The 22,187-nt window shown below is 40.8% G+C and overlaps 1 protein-coding gene across 2 annotated transcripts in view; it reads right to left on the bottom strand.

The window, feature by feature from the left end:
* The window catches only part of nbas (NBAS subunit of NRZ tethering complex), a 197,495-nt gene that overhangs the window by 134,852 nt on the left and 40,456 nt on the right, over window positions 1-22,187 (bottom strand). For both annotated transcript variants that reach the window (XR_013971666.1, XM_080882594.1), the window contains exons 20-31: window positions 21,129-21,233; window positions 20,607-20,743; window positions 16,270-16,356; window positions 14,996-15,149; window positions 9,977-10,162; window positions 6,850-7,023; window positions 6,348-6,481; window positions 3,057-3,119; window positions 1,239-1,361; window positions 1,052-1,154; window positions 345-422; window positions 52-206 (exon numbers count right to left, since the gene is read on the bottom strand). Coding sequence is in view for 1 of the 2 variants with exons in the window: in XM_080882594.1 (XP_080738720.1) it covers window positions 52-206; window positions 345-422; window positions 1,052-1,154; window positions 1,239-1,361; window positions 3,057-3,119; window positions 6,348-6,481; window positions 6,850-7,023; window positions 9,977-10,162; window positions 14,996-15,149; window positions 16,270-16,356; window positions 20,607-20,743; window positions 21,129-21,233 (1,499 nt within the window). In the remaining variant the exon portion in view is untranslated. The remainder of the gene's footprint in view (window positions 1-51; window positions 207-344; window positions 423-1,051; window positions 1,155-1,238; window positions 1,362-3,056; window positions 3,120-6,347; window positions 6,482-6,849; window positions 7,024-9,976; window positions 10,163-14,995; window positions 15,150-16,269; window positions 16,357-20,606; window positions 20,744-21,128; window positions 21,234-22,187) is intronic.

Here is a 22,187-nt window from a genome sequence, read left to right as displayed (position 1 = left end):
CTTAAAGATAAAGAACTGGGGAAAGGAAATACTCTCTCTTTTCCTGCTCACCTGGCCAGCCCCATGCAGGGGTCTGTTAGCAATTTGGATGAGTTGAAGTACTCCCTGGCAGCAGCCAGCACTAATTCCACGCTGTTGTCATAGGCCACCTTCAGAGTATAACCTTTACCCCGAAAAGACAAGCTGACAGGAACATCCTGACTGACCTGGAAACATTAATACGAAATGTGGGGATTAGTGAGACAGTGAAATTAATTAATTTAATTAATAAGCAGTTTAATATTCGGACAACCCAGGGTGAAGCTGGAGTGTAATTCTGCGAAGGAGCGTCTTATTTAATGTACCTTGGAGCAGTGCATGAGCTGTCCTGCCAGGCGTATGTTCTCCACTCGGCTGGAGCACAGCAGGGACTCGACAAAAACCTGCAGCGGTCAGGGAGGAGGAGAGATATTATGCAGGGAGAGGCAGCGTTTAACCGAACAAAAGTTGTAACATTGTAGCACTCTAGTATTTTATCTGAACTCTCCCTGAGAGCGGTAACATGCAGCTTAATGTGTGAATTATAGACCACAGTGTCACCGAAGGCACAAAATGAAAATGCAGGCACATTAACACATTTAATTACACGTTTAATGTTAGTACAAGTCCTAACAACCTATGGATAATGCGTGTTTTGAATAAAACTGTATATAAATAATGGACAACAAGATAACGCTAATGAGGAACTGCTCTAAACAAGCGTTCATCCCATTAGCCAGCTGAAGTGAATATTCTTTGCCAAAAAGTTTACAAAACCCACAATAAAACTTTTTGTTATGAGATCGTGATCACACTAGCTAGCTAATTTCAAGTTTTCCACAGTACAGCCTGATGTCAGTTTTGAAAATTATGAACTCAACTGGAGTGAAATAAATAAATATAAAAAGTGTCTTTGGTTCCTCAGTGAGATCCACCTGTCTCTAGCTAAAATTAGAATCCCAATTAAAATCAGAGTGAATACTGGATGCACCTTGCCAACACAAATCTTCCCAATATTGCTGAAGTGTTTTACCTGATGGCACGTCTCTGGTTTTAGGCAAGTGTAAACGTTCTGCTGCATATCCAGCAGGTCCTGTAGTAGAACTCTCCACATATTCTCACTCACTGGAGGGTTTCTGGACACACACAAACGTTCAGCATGTTTGTGGCATTTATTTCTATGTGTCTATTCATACATGTGTACTTTTCAAAGCTCATACTTGCGGCCGGTGTGACGACACAGTTTGACCATTAGCTGGTGGGCTTCCTCGTCATTGTTCTGGCTGTTTTTCACATACGAGATGGGCTTCTGTAGACCATGTTTCTCCAGAACCTCAACCACACTGTTAGGCATTGGAATAGATGGACAAATATAACATGTAATCACTGTTGTCATTAAGGGGGAAACCACTAATATGATCACACAAACTAAGATTAGGAAAATCACACAATGAAACCACAACGAAAAAACAAAAGTTACATTTTTCAAAACATTAATTCAGGAAAAACAAAAAACACAAAGACAGGATGACTGGCATCAGTAAGCGTCACAGTTGGAAACGCCAAGCAAGACAAAAACATGGCAAAATGATACCTGTGAGCGATCCAAGGGAGAGAGACAGAAGACACTTAAACTCTAAGCTGTTTATTATTTTGGCAGCAGAAAGTCATTTGCGAGTCGCGGTGCAGATGGAGCAAACGTAGAGCAAGACTGAAGAGCAGCGTGATAAACTACACGTCAAAGTGACAGCACCTAGGAGCACGTGAATGCATGCAGTCTTATATGACCAAGGGACAGAGAAACAGTGAAAGTGTGTGTGCATGTGTGTCGGTGAGGGATTAGCATGGCACCACCAGCCTCAACAGGGTCGTGCTGCTACAGATGTTCACTCTCTGCTGCAACTCATTACCATAGTAAACAGGTGCCTCTGTGTGTGTGTGTGTGTAGCTATATGTGTGAGTGTAAGACATACAACAAGCCCTGATATTTACAACTGTGTTTGTGTGTGCATGTTTGCTCAAGTGTGAAGTGTCCATGTGTGTGTGTGTGTGTGTGTGTGTGTGTGTGTGTGTGTGTGTGTGTGTGTGTGTGTGTGTGTGTGTCGGAGGAGGGGGGGTCTGCATGTTCCTATGCACATATTAATGCACCAGCAAGTGGCAGCAGCTGAAAACGGCTTTCATTCTGGAGGCGCTCGGTAAGAAGACACTTTGCATTTACTGCCTGATTCATCTGGATACGAGCGTGTGAGTCACTGCGCTTCAACACAAACGTACACGAACACACTACCCCCACCTCCCACCCCGGCGTGTGTTTGTGCATAGCTGCCTATGTCTGTGTGCAAATATGTGAGTAAACTTGTATGTGAAAGGACACACTAAGCCTTAACGCTGCTTCCTGTTGCTGCTTCCTCCTCCTCATCATCCACATTCCCATTTCCTTCAGGCTCCTGCCCTCCTTCCCTCCCCCAATCCCCACCTTCATCCTTCCTCCTCATCAGTGCTTTGTGTTTGCAAGTTCACCCTGAGGAGCAGGGTGGATGAGAAAGAGAGACAGAGGCACATGGCCGATTTAAACCTGTAACAGAGAAATTGCCTGAGCTTGTGCCATGGGACACACACCGGACTCTTGATACTGAGCATGTGCGCAAGTTGTATGTGTACCCACCCACCACCCCCATCCAATCAGGCACATATAAAGGGAGGGAAGCAATAAGCATTTCTACACATTGAACGTTTCCAAAGCATTGCAGCAATAATCACAAAAACTAAAGAGCTGTTCCTCCCAACAATTTATGTGCCCTGCCAATAAATACAGACAAGAAACATTGGAGTGTGAATACTTAAGTTTTTTTTTTTTTTTTAAAGTAAGATCAAAACACACAATGTTAAATCGAGTCTATTACAGGAAAAGAAAAAGCAGCAAATCCTCATACCTCAAAGTCTGGAACCAGCTCTGACTTGTAAATCCAACTGTTTGTGCTGACAGAAGACAACAAGAGAGAGGAGGAAGTGAAAGCTGACAGACTGTATTACTTTACCTCAGGTGCTTCTCAAGTTTGTCCACCTGATCATGGAGTGATGGAGTGATGTCTGTCTGTGGCCTGTAGAACAATAAAACACACAAAAAGAGTTGTTACTTCTCTGTAAGTCTGTGTTACTAAAATTAAATTGGAATAAATAAAGTAGAACGCAAAGTAGGAAAAAGATTTGCATCATAAAGTGTACGCCTAATCCCCAAGCGCATGCCTGTGTGCGTATTTATGGCAGTACAGTTTCTACACTGTACCGTAAATGTGTGCGTATGTGGTCAACCAGTGAGGCTGTACTGATTTTCCACTAAAAATAAAACCCCATGATGCTGTGCCTTGAGGCAAAGGATTTTGGGTCAGGCTGGCCTGCGCCCCACTAGAGTACTGACCCTGATGAAACAACCTTCTGTTTATGAGCATCAGTGACTGTGAATGTGTGTCAGTGAGCGAGTGAGTTTTTTTTTTTTTTTTTTTAAATGTATCTATTTATTTATTTGTTCATTTAAAAATAAAAAAATCTGACCTTTCCATTTCTCTGCTTTTTCACCCCCATCTCTGACTGTCTGTGCATCTCCACCTCCAGCTCTTCCTCTTTTTAATACCCATTTCTCCCTCATTCTATTTTTTCCCTCTCCTCAATCACTGTCTAATCCCTTGTCCATTTTTGGATTTCCCACTCTCTAAGGGTGAACGCACGTTACATTCTTCTGAGCAGATTTAGACCTAATTAAGCTGTCTCACAAGAAATATCAGAAAATTGGGTTGAAACTACTAAGTCATGGTTTCTCTCCTAGCTTGCAGAAATCTGTAATATTCTTGGCCGGGGTAGCAATTTTCAGCTTAGTAAGTCAGACACATCACTCCTGAGAGAAATGCTAAATTGAAAGCATTGCATATACAGTATAGCACCTTGCAGCACTCCTAAACCAAACACTGCAGAAAGCTGGCCTGTCTAGCAGAAAGGAAATGTTTAGTCTGAAATGCATATATGGGTATTATGCTCACCGAAAGCAAAAGTGTAACCATAAAGCGATTTTTTTTAATGGAGTGTTCATTAAAACTTGCAATTTATTATATATTATAAAGCAATTAAATATTAAATGAGAGACATAAAGAGGGTAACTTGTACAATATACAGTAAAATATACTGGGGGTGATCTATAAAAGTTGTGGTTGTTTCTAGAAACAGCTGTAGTCAGTTCCTTCATTTTAATATCAAGCGGCATTAAAAATCAATGCAACTAGCAGTAAACCACGTGTCGCAAACATAAGGAAATCAGTTTTCTGCATCCTATTTAAATATTCTCCTCTTTTTACTTTGCGCCATGAGAAAAAAAAAAAGTTTGTCATTGTGCTCTTTTTGTAAAGATCAACTACTTGGTACTTTCTTGGTACTTTTAAAAAGAAATAAAGGAAATAAACTCTTGGGGGGGGGGGAATTAACTAAATAAAACAATTTTGCAAACTTGGAAAACTCTATTCAATTAAATTAAAATATGCCTGATGAGGCATGGATGGGCATGTTTATTGAGACTGGATGTTTACAAGACTGTGAGTCAACAGCATTCAAACGGTTCTGTGTTTTTATTGTAATAACTGCACTGATTTCTATAAGTGTTGCCTCTTTCATATCCCTACATATAATAACAATAAGAAGAAGAATTAAAAAGGCTAAAATTAACACTGAATCTAATAAAAACTAAACTAAAAACAAAACAAAGAAAATAAATAAATAAAATGTCATTAGAGGATACAAAACTATAATAAGTCTGCTAACAATTTGTCAACGAGAAGCTTTTTCACATTTAAATGGATCATGGGTATATCTTTGAAAACAAATAGCTAGCTAAATACAGTGTAAAGTAATAGCAGTGCTCATATTTGGATAATCAATAAAATAGCTACATTTATCGATGTAAACTTCACTGATAGTAAAAGAAGTAATATTAATACGGGTGCTAGCAATGTATACATTATTGAGTAGCTTTTCAGGATTAGCTAGTGTGCCATTAAGGTAAAAACAGATCCAACAATTTGTTTGTTGCTGATTGCTTAGAAATGCTAATAAGATCATAAAAAAGGTTTATGTTCATGTTTTTTTAAGGAGGGAAAATACATTTTTGTGATTTAAATAAAGTAACCCAGCAAATAGCTTAGATTAGTCTACATTAATAATATTATGGAATATTATGATAAGGAAAAGTGGAAACCAGAACATCAATGATGTAGTAGCTCATCAGTGACAATTCTTGTGAATTGTAAATGGACAGATTGATGATCGATAACTCACCATGACATGTGCTAAAAAAATGTATCTTTAATTCACAACTTTAAAATGTAAAACCGACACGCTTATCTGTCTGCGTTACACTTGCTCAGTTTAGTGGAAGGCTGCACTGCGGCTGAAATCATGTCCCCAACCAAACATTGCTTGTTGCCCATAACAGTGACTTGTTTCAGTACAGTTATCCCCACTGTGGCATTATTTAGGGGAAATAAATACATGCCACTCACAGCAATGCATATCAAACTGGAGCTACGTGAGCCAGTTGCTAAAGGAAAAAGATCTAATTGCTGAAAATCATGGCTGTCATACTGTAGCAAGTGAACAATAAACAACAAAGCTCGCCAAAAGTGGTCATTTAATTTCTCAAATAATGTGCACACTGGATGGATAATTCTTCCAAGAATAAGTCATTAGGATTAATTTCAGCTACTCTTGACACTCTAATGACCCCCCCCCTCCCATCCTCAGCCCTTCACTATCCGCTCAGTCTCCTTCAAATGCACTACATACCCACACAGCCTCATGGGGAACCTAAAGGACAGCCTCTCTTGCTATATGAAATAAAATGTGCTGCAGAAGAGGTGGGGGAGAGAAAGGCAGAGACAGCAATACCATCAGGTAGGAAATACTGTGTAGACTGTAGCTACGCTAACTGATGGCTCCTTGGAGTCAGAGCTAAGCGTAAAAGAGAGAAGAGGAGGAGGGAAAGAAAGTTACAAGGGGAGAGGAGCAGCACCTAAGGCAGTAGTTAGGTTTATTGATAGGTCCTAAGAGAGATGGAAAGGTGAAAGGAAAGGAAAAAGGTGGGTTGCTTGGAAGCAATGTATTCTTGTGGGCGAGGCAGCGCCGGACTGCTTTAATATCCTTATATCATGGCTTATCTAATGTATAAAGCTTACTTCTGTCATTACCAGAATATGCCCAATTGACTTATTGACTTGTGCGTTATCGTGCACGGCATCGTGTGTGTGCAATTTGTGTGCGATTTGTGTGCGTGGATGCGTGCGTCTGACCCGTAGCCCCTCTGTGGCAGACACTCCAAGATTTCATAACACAGGCTGAGCTGGTCGTCTCTCTCACAGCTGTAGATGCACTCCAAAGCGACCTCCATCAGCTGGTCTGGGTCCCCAATAATCTTCTGCTGGCACTGGAGGAGAGAAGAATAAGAGTCAGTATGTGCATATCAATGTGTGATTGACCCCGTAATTTATTTGTACCTACACACTGAGGCATTGCATCAATTTAAGCATTTTCTTCCTCTGGAGTGTTTGTGTGTGTGTGGTTCATGGCTTCTAATGGCCCAGAGACCTGTCCTTGGCTGCGTCCTTATGGGGTCATAAATACAGCATTTACAGCGCAGGGGCAACAACATCGGCCTTGACATCACACAAACAGCCAGAGCTGCAATGTCTGCGTGGATGTGCTTTCATTTTCCTGTCTCTCCATTTATGGTTACCCAAGTGTGACGCCGACTACACTTGTGCATTGTGTGTGTGTATGTATACGGATACTTGCATCAGGTTTGGAGTGCTTGAAAATGATGAGGGGCAGGGTGAGGTCTTCCTGGGCCAGGCTGACCAGGTATTCTCTGAGCAGAGATTTAGCAGAACCCTCTTTCTGTCCCTCACAGCGATGTAGGAATGGCACCATCCACTGGAAGGAGTCTTTCACGTAGTGCTCGGTGCTGGACTGATAACAGAAAGAAATTAAAGATACTTAAAGATGCAATTCAGGCAGGATACTAAAAATAATGTGACCTAGTGTGTTGAATAGATAATTCACTTAAAGTGAGTAGTATTCTACTGGTAGGAATTTTAGCCTAAGAAACTCTAGTCACTGATTTTATGCTCTTCATTTGTTGCGCTTTACATTTACATGTTTATGTAAATAAAATGAACTTAGCTCTTCCAATAAAGGAGAACCTCTGGGTGGAATGGTTGTTAAATTCATTTGTTTTCTTTTATATAAAAGACTATTAATGAGTTATATACCTTTCTGTTTGCAGTCATATAGCATATACTCCTATGGGCTAAATTTAGAAAGCCAATCTGTCAGTTGCACAAAAATTATTGTGAACTACATGGAAATAATGGAAATACTGCACTGATCACAAATAACAAGGGGTCTGAGCTTTCTCTAAATCACACACTGATTAAACTATCAACACAGAGACACACATATTTCACTGAGCTAAGCCTTTCTGGCTTTTAAGAGCCTGCTGACATGTCACCAGGTTTCTGATCCAAACACCAAGCAGTTACATAGCACAAGCTGAGCTAATTTCCACAGTGAAAAAGACAGATTTTGCACCAATCACCTATAAATTTCCTACAGCATCCTCTCCAATAGCCAACTTTGGGAGCAGCAATTTTGTGATGCTGTACCAGTGAAGACTTTTTGGCATTTGGCATTAGGGCACTAAAAGTAATGACGCTATAAAAATGCTTTATAAAAAGCCATTATCAGTTTTTATTGATCAATTAACTTTATATGGATTTCAGTAAAAAGAAAAAAAAATCAAATAAGCATTTGATGCAGCCACCCTTTGCCTTTAAGAGGTACTCATACTCATTTTATTTATTTATTTTTTGAAGGGATTTGGCAGGTAAACTGTTCTAATCACCTTGAAGAACTTGCCACAGTTCTTCAGTGGATTTATGCCATCTCGAATGTCTCCGTCTCTTTATGGCATCCAGACTGAATCCAAGATGTTGAGATCAAGGCTCTGTGGGGGTCATACCATCTGCTGCAGTGCTCCTTGTTACAAGCCGCAACAGCATGGTTGGTATTGCTCTCAGCTTGTGACTATGAGTGTGCGTGTGCGTGTGTGTGTGTGTGCGCGTGTGTGTGTGTGTGTGTGTGTGTGTGTGTGTGTGTGTGTATAAGTTTGAGTATCATCATTACGTAAAGCGGTCCAGGAGACACAACTACTACTAAAGGTGGTTTTACTTTGTCTTAATGTGTCTTTCTGGGTAGTAATCGATATCAAAATGTGTACATTGTAAAATCTTGACACGGCTGATTTTTTTCCTGTCCATGTTCAGACAGCATTATCTTGTGAATGCTTTCTGCAACCACGATTCACCTCATATCCCCAGAAAGCTAGTCTTTGCTTCTTCTGGCAAATTAAGGGTTAAAAGTGAATGTAGTCCAAAAGTTTAAACTTTTAACCAAGACAATAATACTGACACTGCTGTGTGTTTATCAAGCTGCAGAATGAATTTGGGAATGATGGGATGTCTGCACGATGGTGCTGTGTTACAGATAAGAACGCAAGACATGAGTGTGTGCGTGTGTGTGGAACATCAAGGAAAGTTAGTCGAATATTTTTTTTTCTCTGTTTTTGAATGTTTGTTAGAAAATTGCAAAGTACTTCAAACCGCATTTACATGAAATTGTGCCATGCAATTAAGCCTGAACTTGAACCATAATAGCTGCAGTATGTGGGCTGCGATGTGATTTGAGCAGATGCATGTCAAGTTCGTGCAAGGCCTTGCACCCACCTTGCGACAGCTCTGACTCAGGATATACAGATAAGAGAGCATCAGCAGGGAAAATGAGATTGAAAAAAAATAAATAAATAAATACTTGAATGCTAAATGCAAACTTGTACACCCACGCGCAACATTTTTGCTTTGCTGTACTGTCTCTCTGATAAAGAAAGACATCAGACGCAGGCAAAGAGGGAGATTTAATCTAGGCGAGTTTGGTAAACACTCAAACTCACACAACCACACACACACAGACACAGACACATGTACATACACACACAGAGCGTCCAGAGGGAGTACCAGTCAAACAGCATGTGTTAGTGCAGTCAACAACATTTGCTGGCTGCCTGCCTGTGTGGCAGATACTACTGGCAATGGGCCTCATAGGCTAAAGCTGGCAGTTATTAGCTACAATTTAGAGGACAGCTCATATTATGTACTCCAAGGGGACTTGTAACTGTAGTACCTGCTATATAGAATAGCTTTCATAGCTCTCATGTTGCTGTTGGAAAGGAAGCTCGTATCATCAAATATGAGTGATTTCAGGAATGAAAAGGAACTAATTTACTTGGAGGCTGCCGTTCAATTAGTCTTTTAAATTTTTCTGTTTGTTGCCTATTCTAGTTGCAATTAGCATAAATTATGTTTCTTTAAGCAACAATCAAGGACAATAAAGTAACTATAACGTGGAACTGTATGAAGAAATGTAATGGCAGAGAAATGGGAGGCAAGCTTTCTATTTGTTCAGACAATGAACACCCAGACAGGCTGTGAAACAAAGCAAGCGGGCTGGGAAACGCAATTTAACAGCGTCGCGTGAGGAAAACAACGTTTTTCAACTGAGAAAAAAAAAGAAAGAAATTATTTGCATTTGAAAAGGATAAAAGAAAGAAATTATGAAATGAATGACATTCATTATAATGAAGATAAAAACAAAGACAATTAGAAACAGTAAAAAGTTTGGACACACGTACCGAATGTGTCCAAACTTTTTATTGGTATTTTATCTTCCAGCTTTTGTACAGAGCTTTTCAGTTACCAGACCTGCTGTGCATACATGATTTTGTGCAGCTAAAAGTATAACCGTTTCTGTGGTGGGGGTCAACCTTTCCCAGTGTGCAGTTAAGCAGGTGGAAAATTAAGTCACGTACGTTTTTCATGAGCAGGCGGAGTTTGTCAATGTCGCTGAGCTGCTGAAAATCTTTAAGAGTCAGACCCAGTTCACATGATGTCTCATACACAAGTGTTTCCATGGTGACCAAGTCATCGCATAATCGCTCCAGCCCGGGGATTTCCCGCTCCTTCCCAAGACGCACCAGCGACAGGGCGCAGTCCACCTGAGACAAGAAAGAAAGAAAACCAAATGAAAAACACGCTAGAGGAGGCTGACTACATGAATTCTACTTAAAAGTACATTGAAAAAGAAAAAAAAAAAAGACAAGATCAGTGGTCAACATCACACTTTCACTAACTTCTTAACGTCTCCTATACTTGGACGTTTTAAGGAACGAGCACTGTCAGTGAGATATTAAACACACTGTTACTGTGCCTCAGATTGGGTACTTTCATACTTCCATAATATCTTCAGTGCATGCATTCGTTCACACTGTGTATCACAAGTACACAGATGGTGTTGTGATAAAAGACCTGATAAAGGTCAAACGGTCGAGTGTGAAACAATGCACTGTACACTCAGTGGCTGCCGTTTTGGCAACGTGGGAGAAAGAACGAACGAATTTCCAGCCAGCTGTACCAAGATCTGTTGTCTCAGGCCTTTAGCTTACATGATAAAGAGCATATCAGCACTTCCATTGTTTAACAAAAGAAACGCGTTCATAAACCACCAACAGCATAATTGTCAACAGTGATGAAAAATTTGCCATGCATACTTTGGGGCAACACCACCCTCTCACAGGAACAGGTTGAATAGGTTAGTTATAGGGGTCACTACTCTGGAGCCAGTGGAGGTGGTTCAGGCATCTGACTTGGAGTAGTTATGTCCTACTGGGAGGAGATCCCAATACACGCTATTGAGATTACATCTCTCACCTGGCTGGAGAGCACATTGGTACCCCGTGTCTGCTTAGACTGCTGACTCCGCAACTTGAATGGCAATAAAATGTGTCAACAGAGAGCATGTTATGTAATTTATGGAGCACTTTAATAGTTTCATGTTGTGAGTTAGATGAGAAGACTCTAGGGGCATCTATAGAAATGAAATCAAGCTAATCTTGGTTTCACACTCCCAAAGAATGTGTTCCAGGACTGTGCAGGCTCTTTGAGATGTTCTGTCCCGAATTTCCTCTTCTTCTGTGCAACCAGTGGTTTTCGCCTTGTTTTAAAGCCTCCGTGCTTCTATTGATGAAGGTGTGTTAAACTCCTTGAATTAAAGCTAAAAATCTTCAATCACTTATGGATTTGCTCAATTAACATCCATAGTGTTGGTGTACAGAAACAAAACTAGAAAAGTCATTATTGTTTGAATACTTATGGGCCAAACTGTGTATACACACACACACACACACACACACACACACACACACACTAACCCAACCTCTTAACCATGACACTTGGGCAGAAGGCAAATAAAAAGCCTGTTTGCAGCAATGTTCGTTCAATAAAAATTGTTGCCGAGATAACTGGATTGGGACGTGGAAAAAACAATATCCCGTCCAATCCAAAAGCAAATAATAGCTGTCAGTCATTACTAATATCCAATCATTAGACCTTCAGCAATAAAACATTGAGGTTTTGGGCTTCCTGCTGCTCCTAATCGATACAATTCCATCCAGAAAAGCAACCAATCAATATGCAACCAGCTATATGCCGGCAATACGCCCAGCCAATTGATGCTCGGCCACCTGTGGATGTTAGCCAATCAATAGCAGATGCTGCTGGGTCCTGCGGTGATGATTGCCTTTTCTACACCTTTTAGAGACAGCGCACACATCCTTGCTGCATCTTTCCTACACAAAGGCACAAGTGCCCACAGGCACACAGAAACACAGATACACAATCAATGCAATCTTGTTGTCTTCAGCTTATCTCAACACACATTACTTATTGTTGAATAAATAACTGCATGTCTTCATTTGCAAAAAGTATCCCCACAAACACACACACATTCAACCCAAAACCCAAATCACCTTGACTCAGAGTCTGAGCAATTAGATACAATGAGAGGGGGAAGTCTATTGATCTAACTGTGAGTGTAGATCCTCCTTGTTCTTTCCGCTCCTCCCTGCTCTCCAGAGATAGATTCCCCAGCTAACCACAGACAATTCAGATGTTGAAATCTCACACTTTTTAATTACGACCTCATCTCCATCCCCTCCCCTCGTCTTTCTGTAACACGACCCTCTCTCTTTGTGCTCTCCCCCCCCTCGCCACAACGGCAGATTTCACTCTTCACTGTAATATTCCAACTCAATTTGATGCTTCTTTGTCTCTCACCCTCGTCCTATCACACTCCTTTCTTTCAAACGGAATTTTTACATTTTCTCATCAGCTCTGCTCAATTTTAATCCTGTTCCCTTCCCTCCCACCTCTTCGAACTAACAGTCACCACACTAGCCTCCATTTGAACTCCCAGCCTGCCCCTTTGCCTTTTCTGTATGCCAGCCTCCCCACGCTCTGTCTTGTTTTCAAAGCCACCCTCTCATTTTGTGCCATTTCGTTGCCAGCACAACAACCACTTGGTTTTAATATCCTTTATTCCTACCCTTTTACCCCCTTATAACTGGTGATTTTCTTCCCCACAGACAGCTCTTTCCATGAGATTGCTTTCCCTTTTTATCTCCACACCTATCTGTGCTGCCCTCTCCTCTTTCTGTGTTTGTAATACACTAACCTAACAAGGGCTGTTGCATCGGCCCAGCATTTATCTCCTCTTTCGGCTGCACTTCCATTCTCTGCTTGCCCTAGCTCGTGTCTCTCTCTGAGTCATCTTGTCAATCTTCCCATCAGTGTCTCGCCTCCTGCCACTTTGTGACTGGTTTAGAACACTTCAGCAAATGGCAGCAGAGATTTTCTGATGTATTTCTGTGTCACTGCTGCTCGTGTGAAGAAAAAACTAAATGTGTGAAATAACCAGAGACGTGAGAGTTCGGGACAGTCCAAAGAGACTCCTGGAGTAAGATGTGATAGAGCAAATGAAGATGAGGTCTAATTAAAAATGAACAAGGGAGAGAATGAAAGAGGGAATTGGTGTGATTCCTTGAGACTAACAAAGGCCTCCTTTTACACATGCACTCGAATCTCTCCCTTTCCTTCTCTCTTGAGTGGATGATGAAAGGCACGATTCCCCAGTTGTCTTCAAAAATGAGCAATGGACCCCAAAATCTCTATTTCGCCAGCCTCTTTACAGCAAGTGGAAGGGATAAAACGGAGAAATGAAGGGGAAAGATATGACTGCACCCTAGTTAGTCCTTTCACAAAGACAAAGAGAGTGCTGTGACAGCCTTGATCCATCACTCTGATGGAGGTAAAAAGGGGACGGAGCTGCAGCGTGGATAGTGTGGGTGGAGAGATCGGGCTGCTCTAGCGTTTACGTCCCATTACTCCACTAAACAAGTCCTATCAAGTCTTATTTTTCACTTGCAGCATCAGAACGCGGATGACATAAGCCTCGGGTTCTCTTCATTAGAAGTCCATATGGCAAATATGATAATAACTGTCACAGATCAGATCAAAGTGACCTTGACTGATGGAGACAGGCAACATACCCTCTGCAGTCTGCAGTCGTTATATTTTTCTGCCCTCATCATCTAAAAGAAGTGTGCGAAACCAATTGTCTTTTCAATAGCCAGATGTCTATTAATTCCTTTCTGCCGCTGCCCAGCTGTAAGATCCAATCGAGCAGAAGGAACGTTAACAGTCTACGTAAAAGGTTTCCCCTAACAGAAGAACTATGACCAGTTGGAAATGATTTGCATCGGTAATAAGGGATGAACAAACTAATTGAAAAGTTGCGAGGTCACCTGATCATTTTAGTCTCTAAAACAGCTTGAATGCTTGAGCGTTGAGGTTGAAATTACAAATAAAGGCTTTGTAAGGCCATGAGAGGTCAGCGGGAAAACATTTATTGCTATTACAGTCTGCAAGGTCAGGTAAAAGTTCTGCTGTCACAGGAAGGGTAAGATGCAATCTTTCATTAAATTTTGCTTCCAGGTCAAAGTAAGAAATTCTTGTAATGTTTTAAAGTGCTCTGGAGCAACAGTTCTTGGCATTTTTTTTTTTTTTTTACTGATTTTCAATCCAGTCCTTGTACTCGACTATTTTCAGAAGAATGTTTTTGTCTGTTAAGCCACTGAACACTGACCTTTGAATCGTTCAACCATAAAAAAGACACCTAGATCAAGCAATGAATGTTGTGTCTACACATAACAGACAACTTTGTATATATACAAAAATTGTATTATTAGGCATATTTTGACTAGTGGAAAGAAAGAATTGTATGACAGCAAGAGGTCTAATGGAGTGTTAAATACAAATTTTAAATTTTTGGTTCAAATCATTAACACTATGTACAGAGGAGGTCAGGAGTGAGGTACAGTCAGTGTCTAAGACCATCTCTAAAACACGATGGAGGCTCTATCAATGTTTGGCGCTGCATTTCAACCAGTGGTGTTGGAGATCTTGTCAAATGATGTAGTTAACTACCATCAGATTTTCCTTTTGTTCCACCATACAATACCATCTAGAAAGCATTAACAATGGATTCATTTTTCAGCATGACAATGAACACAAATACACTCCCAATCCAGTAAAGCATATGTGGATAGAAAAACATAAAAAGGAATGTTAACAGTCACGGATTGGCCTCCTCAGAGCTCGGACCTCAACATCATTTCGACAGAGAACAAAAGGCAGCCAACATCCAAAGAAGATTTTTGAATGTTCAAGAAGCCTGGGGAATTATTCCTGAAGACTACTTAGTAAAAGAAATTAAAAGAAAGCTTGCTGAAGGCAGTGCAGGCTATGCTGAAGAAAAATTGGTAAGAATACCAAATATTGACTTTCAGGCTCATTAGAATTGTTGAAACTCTGGTTTTGCCAAATTTCCTAGAAAAATGTGAAAGAAACGAGGGGTGGCTCAACACTTTTGCATAGTAAAATAAACATATAGTGACTGACTGTAAGCTACAAGCGGATACACAGAATGTTTGTACCTGTCTGGAGCAAGAGTCGATATCCTGGGCTCTGCTAATGTACCAATCAGTAAGCAGCTCTTTGGAGGGTGTGGCTGTGCGGAATCTCAGCAGGTCTGAGGCTTCGTCATACAGGAAACTGTCATCGTCAAACAAATTCTGCTCCAGCACCGCTCTTAAAAAGAAAAAAACATGGATGAAGAGTTGCGCTCCCTTGCATTTTCACTTTATTCCTTTAATGATTTTTAGCTAATCAGCTAGAGCGGGAACAGTTAATGAGAGAAAAATGACTTTTATTAATTCATAATTATGTGTTTATCAAAAGAAAAAGAAAAAAATCTTACAAACAGATTAAAACAATGCACTGATACAATTATTTTTTATGGAGCCAAAAGTCAAAGCCTTACTCCTGTGCCATAAACCTATTTTGTTACCCAAAAACATAGCACAGAGAGGATCGTGCTGCTCTGAATAATTACAAAAGCAACTGATCCTCTGCTGAAAATGTTCCCCTAAAAATGTACAATTTATCTACTACCTACAGTGCCCTGCTGCTTTAGGAAATTACTTGTTTGTTTGCTTCTTTTTTCTTCCTTTTTTAAATGAAAGTAACACATTTATGAACCAGATGCACAGGGAGGGATGCCAAAATATTAGTATTTAAAAGACAGTCTTAACATTGTAGGATTTTTGATAAGAAAAACACAGAATATCACCTGACTCAATGGTAAAGGAGTTGAGCAAAGAGAGGGGAGAGAGATAAGGAGGGAAACAGAGCTGGAAGAGCAGAGATATAACATAGCCACCAAAAAAAACACTGCCTTAAACCTAGTTGCCAGGAATGTTGCTCCAATCACCTTATCAAACATTCATCCTGTAATTTCTGGCCAAATATACCACAGTGTGCGACTGCTGTTATGACTCCCAACAGACGAGCAACAAAAAAAATAAAAAATAAAATTGTAAATGAAGCCCGGCCTCCCTACAGAAGCAGGCAAATGGCATAAATTGGCAGTGCAACAAGATTTGGTATTAGTTGGTTATGGCTGTGTTTAACATTTGGATAATAGGATGTCATGTGTTGTTTCACAAAATGATGCCAGCACAAGCATCTGGCCTGTTTGGAGCATGAATTTTAACAGTTCTACACTGCGAGGGGCTTTGTTATCCCGGACACGGGCTGAGTTAATTATGACGCGTTACGTCACATTTGTTTAACTGTTGGCTTTAATAATACTTTATGCACAGAGCTAGAAATCAGTACATTCGCCTCAGGGGTGATGTAACCTATTTACCTGCACTCCTCTGCCTCACACCAGTCCATCTCTCTGTGTCTTTGCTCGTCCCACGGAATCAACACCAGCTCACCTCTGTCATCCAGACTGTAAATGAAAGAAAATGAAAAAAAGCAAGATATACGAGAGGACAGAAGGAGAAAGACAGCAAGAGAGAGGGGTCAGTTTTTAGGAAAAAGCACACCAATAGCAATACACCGCAACATGCGACATCTACCCACCCAGGCATAATGGGACCTTATAAATCAGCAAAGGCATTTACTGTCTCAAAGTAAACATAGCCATAAACTACAGCAAAACTAGAGAGCAAGCAACATATGGGAAATGGAAAGAGCAGAGTATAATAAGAAAAAGAAATGGGAGGAGGCAAAAAAACAAAATCACAACAATAAACAAGTCAAAGAACTTCTGAAGAGAGTCTGAATCGTGCCTCAGTTGTAAATAGCGGGGAGTTTTATTTTCTAAACGCCACGTTGGTCCCAAGCTTTACTTCTTCCTGGTCTCCTTGAGTGTGACAGGTCTAAAGAAGATAAATAGGGGACACGCAAAAAAAAGAAAGCCAAAGTGAAGAATGACTCTGTAGCTTCACGTGTCAGGGTTGACAGGACTCCGACGCTTGGACACAGACAACGTAACGACTCGAATGCTAAGACGCCGGGCTGAACAAAAGCAGTTTTGCTTTGGGTTTGTTTCTTTTTTCTTCTAGGATTAATGCATGGCTTCTTGTTATCTATTTGTTTGTGGACAGAAAAATATGTACTGTGGCTGTAAAACTCAAGGAGATAGCGTGGGCTACAAATCATCTACAGCTTTGGTGCAGTTAAAGGCCGAGCGTGCACACACGCTGCAGCAGTTTTCTAGCACGGTCATAAATTCTCTCCAATCACAAAATACATAAGACGCAAGCAGCAGCTCTGATTTATGTCAACACTCCAAAGCAGGAGGGTTTTTCACCAACACTCCAGCGCCAGTTCATTGATTAAGCTTGGAACTTCAACACTAGGATAACAGAGATCGAGAAGTCCCGCATAAAATCAGCCTCATTCAGTGTGGGGTTTTTTTTTTATGACATTCCCTAACTCCCAGGTGCTCTTTCCTCATTAAAGACAGCGTAGTTAGAGAGTGGAAAGTAAATATCGGCGTGAGCGGCCAGATATCGATAGGAGGAATGAATTATTCTGTGCCTGCATCCCTGATCTACTTCGCATCAGAGAGGCAGGGGAGCAGGATTGAAAACAGGAGATGCAGAGCAAACCTGGAGCTGGAGTTTATTTTTGGTTTCCACAGAGATGACCCTTTGAAGCTACAGGCAAAGACTCCTTAAAAAAAATACATTCAGTATTCTCCAAGTCTACAGGTCCCTTCACAGACCTAATCAATATTACAGGAGAGTATTACCTCTCCCCCCCCCCTTTCCAATGAAGCAAGTTCAGTATATAGGGAGTAAGCACCAGATGGCTTGAGCTGGCTCCGTCTGCTGCAGTGTGGAAGCGAGCGCTGTTGGAGCAGCATTTGGTGCTCACAAGCTGGGGAAAATAGGAAACTGCCCCACAGCGGCAGAGCCATGATGGATGCTCACTGCAGACCCACAAGCACCTGACCTCCATACAAACTCAGTCGCGGCTAATAAAAGGGAGCTGTGTTGTAGTGTGCGTATGTGGAAACTATATTAAAAATTATATCTATATCTGTAGGGGTTTTTTTTTTTAAGGTGATGAATTTGCCACCCTCAAATACATGGTTTCTTTATAAAGCAGTGGCAGAGAGAATATATCTGTAAAATCCTGTTTCTGCAAATGATATGCTCATTTTGAATGTAATGCCAGTTTCAAAAAGGGCGGGCCAGGACCATGTTTACAACAGCGTTGCATCACATTCCTTTAACACTGTGTTTGGCTGCTCAAAATTTATTTTCTTTGGTTCTTTTCCATATCAAAATTTCACTCTGTGACAGGTTTGGGCTGCAGGCAGCCTGCAGACTCCTTCTGCTACAGCTGGATTATATGCTGGATGCTGTCTGGTATCGTCTTGCTGAAATAAGCAAGACCTTCACTGAAAGTTTTCTCCAAAACTTTATCGATTAGCATTAACCGTGTCCCCCAGGGATGTGCAGATTTCCCCCAGTTGCAGACCATCACATGGCCAAGCTGGAAGGTTTTGGATTAGTTTCAAAAACAAAAACCCACCTTTGTTAATATTAGATGAGCTAAATATCAACACTTGAGAATATATTGCAGGATGGTCTTTGCATGGCTGAGTTTGAACTTTTTTTTGGATGCAGCGGGCAAATGGTTTCTGGAAGTGTTTCTGAGTCTGTGCAGTTCTTTTTACCACAAAAAGCAGGTCCTTTTTTTTTTAACGTAGGGGCACCCGAGGGCCCAAAGGTGATGGCAAAATTGGTTTTCAGCCTTGTCTTCATTTTCAGAAATTTCTCTGGTGTCTCTCGATCCTTTAATGATAAGACATGCATAGATGATGAAATCCTCAAATTCCTTTCAATTTTAGACCAAAGAATATGATCTCTTTGAACTGCTGAACTATCTGACCATGTAATCTTCCAAAGAGTGGGGTGAACCCCAACTCCCACCTTTATTTCTGAACGATTTTGCCTCTTCTTCTTGCCAACTTGTTGACAACTGAGCTAATGAGTTGCTAAATGTTCCACCAGGTGATTTCCCTTTTTAAGGATTAGACAATTTTCCAGCCTTTTTTGTTTGTTAATCCTGTAGAAACTTTTTGGACAGTTGCTGGAATCAGAATGACTCAAATATACTGTACATATAAAAAAAATAATGATTTTCATTCTTATGCCTTTATACTCAATTACACATATGGTTTGGATAATTTGCACATTTGTGCATTTACCTTTTATCATCGTACTTTTTTGGATGCAGGGTTGTAAGATTTTCACAGAAGCTAAAATGAAGTATCGAGGATTAAATAGAAAAACGAGTTACGATTTAAGGAAAAAGGCACGGTGAATGACTGGCTGCGTCCATCAGTAAATCCAGTCACTGCTATTAGTGAAATATAAAGAGGTGAGGAATGATTTCTTCCCTCCAAAACAACCCTCCATCACTCCTCGCTCCTATTCAGCATTTCTCCAAGCCCAAAGCAAAAAAAACAAAACAAAACAGGCAGTGTAGAGTGAAAACCAGGGGGAATAACACTGTAATAACAGACAATTGCATTTGTTCAAGCAAGTATCATTTGAAGGTGTTCGGCTTTGTTTGAATGTAAATTTAGAAGTCGCAATTAAGTCTCTCTCCTCTTATTTCATTGCTGTCTCTGCCAGCCCGTTAGCTGCGGCGCTGTGCGTACATGTGTGCAGTGACAGAATAAACTTGTGTATGTGTGTGCTTTTTAATGACGGCAAAAAGATTCCCACTGTGAGAATGTGAGAAAGACTCTTGAGTGCACGCTCTGACTGAGGTGCGATTCCAGTTTTAGGTCATTTTAATTTAAAATGTAGAGGGATGTGCGACTCTTGCATTCTACAAAGGTGTGACTGTGGATTCTCTGACATTAGAAAGGGTGCAAATCCCAGTGGCGGTATACTTTTCTTTTTTCTTTTTAAACAATGCAGTTTCTATATCGAGAGTGTGAATTGTTGTAAAAGGGGACTAAAGAATACATTTGGATTACTTCAACACCTTCGCTTCAGCGGTTTGGGAAACAGCAACTCGTGTCTCATCAGCAACAAGAAAATTAAACCACCGACTCCGAGCATATTGTTATAATCCACTCTTCTCCTGGGAAACCTTGAGTCCTGTCGTCCATGTGGATGCCACTTTAGCACACAACACAAAAGCCACGTAAATATTGTTACATGCAAAGTAAGGCACTCCCCATGCAAGACCCGTTTATTCCTTCAGTAAAAATGAAATCCTACTTTTGTTCTTTATGGAGACTATTTACCTGCATGCAAAGCTTGCACAAACATGACTCTTCAATACAACTCAGACATCACAGGGATTTTGGGTGCATTTCAGGTACCAAAAATCTTGTCCCTGCCTACAGATTATATTTGTTTTGCAGATATTTGGTTATGAAGCTCATATCGCTTTGAACCACACCAAGCTTCAAATGCATGTTCTAGCTTTCGGAGTAAACATGATTTTTCAATGAGTCGTTTCATTTGGTTCTCTCCGAGTCTCAGCAAAAGTCAACACAGAAAGGCTTCCTCCATTTACTCTTGCAGGACAAATAAATCAGACCATCTCAATGAGTTTTTCCCATCTATAATGCAAGAGTGCAGCGCTTGGTAAACCATTTGTGTCTGTATAAAGTAAATACACATGGACCTTCTTGTAAGTGCGTATTTGTGCACGTCTTACCAGGCTTCCGGCAGCAAGGTGGTATACTCGTGTGGAGAGGTGGTTTCCGGAAAGTTGTCAAGGATAGCTAGTCGATGTTGGAGGAGTTCTGCTCCGTGATATGTGAAAAGAATGTCAAGAGCCTGCACGTTGCTCTCCTGTGGCCAAAAAAATGTATGTTAGAAAATGCTTAATGTCAATTGGTGCCTCGATTTTACCCTCGTGTGTGTCTAAACGAGCTAACCAATGGTCAATGGTCAATGGTAACTTTATTGTCCCTGATGGGAAATTGATTCGCAGTATGTCAAAACAAACAACAAACATACAACCAACACATCACGTACACTCATTAAAAAAATACTATAATATAATATAAGCCTGATAAAACAACCTAGATATTCCATCGAAAAATCGCAGGCTTGATCTAAAGTAGAGAATCAGTCACATCCCTAGCTCCAAACAAAGACGCATACAGTTAAAATGAAAAGATGCAAAGAGAGATAAATAGTGAGACATTCTGTAGGAGTGTGAGGCCAAGGTTACCCTGGCGTAGTTTCTTGCTGACAAAACAATGTTTTGACTTCGGAACTTCTTGAAGAAGTCTGCATCGTATTTGTCCTCCGCTGCATGAGGCCCGCCAAGTATTTCCTGGAAAGTATAAAGCAAGAGAGAAAGAAAGAGAAAATACTCAGAGAGAGAGACACACACACACACACACACACACACACACACACACACACACACACACACACACACACACACACACACACACACACACACACACTTACAGTTCATGAAAAGAAATTTGTGAGTCAGAGGGTTATCTTTCCAGAATAAATGTTATGAATGGAAAGGAATTCAGAGTAAAGATGCGAGGGAAAGTGCAAGTAGAAGATGTGACTGCCAATGAAGGCACTAAAGCAAAGCCAACAGAGATGCTATTTAATTTTTGTGGCTTACAGCTGTCTTGTCCTTTTAGTTGGAGTCATCTAAGTGCGTGTGTGTGTATGTGTGTGTGTGAGCATATGTCAGGATGGACCATTTGTTGTCCTGGAAAGAGGGATTTATGTGTATTTGTGGTTATAAAATCTCTGTAGTATCCATTATGCCAGAGCATGTGTGTGTGTCTGTCTTTGTGCAGAAGAGTGTGTGAGGCGTGTGTGTGTCTGATGGATAGCTTTTGAATGGGGTCCTATGCAGACAGAGCCAGCCCAAGTCTGGATGATAAAAACGCTAATATCATATTCATAGACAGCCAGAGAAAATGCATCGGGGCAAAAGGAATCTGACGAGTACTGCAGTTACCATGACAATGTCCGAATGAAGAGAGAAACGTCATTCTGTCTGAGTCGAATATCTAGCAGGATAAAATCTCATCTCTCGTGTATGGGAGCGAGTAGGGTCCTGTTCATCCGTGATAAGGGTCTGCATGTTAACATTACTCACTGTGAATCTGAAATCCACAGTTTTCAGTAGTTGCAAGTGTCTGCTTTAAGCACGTATCTATCCATCTATGTAGCGCTGAAGCAGTGATACTGGATTCCTATTAGTAGTGAAGTTAAAATAATACTTCTCAGTGTCACTGCTAGCTTTTTACCAGAT

Source organism: Rhamphochromis sp. 'chilingali' (assembly GCF_963969265.1).
Source record: "Rhamphochromis sp. 'chilingali' genome assembly, chromosome: 5".
In the NCBI taxonomy this organism is placed as follows: Eukaryota; Metazoa; Chordata; class Actinopteri; order Cichliformes; family Cichlidae; genus Rhamphochromis; species Rhamphochromis sp. 'chilingali'.
The sequence above is the reverse complement of the archived record's forward strand: the minus strand, read 5'-3'. Positions and strand labels throughout refer to the sequence as shown.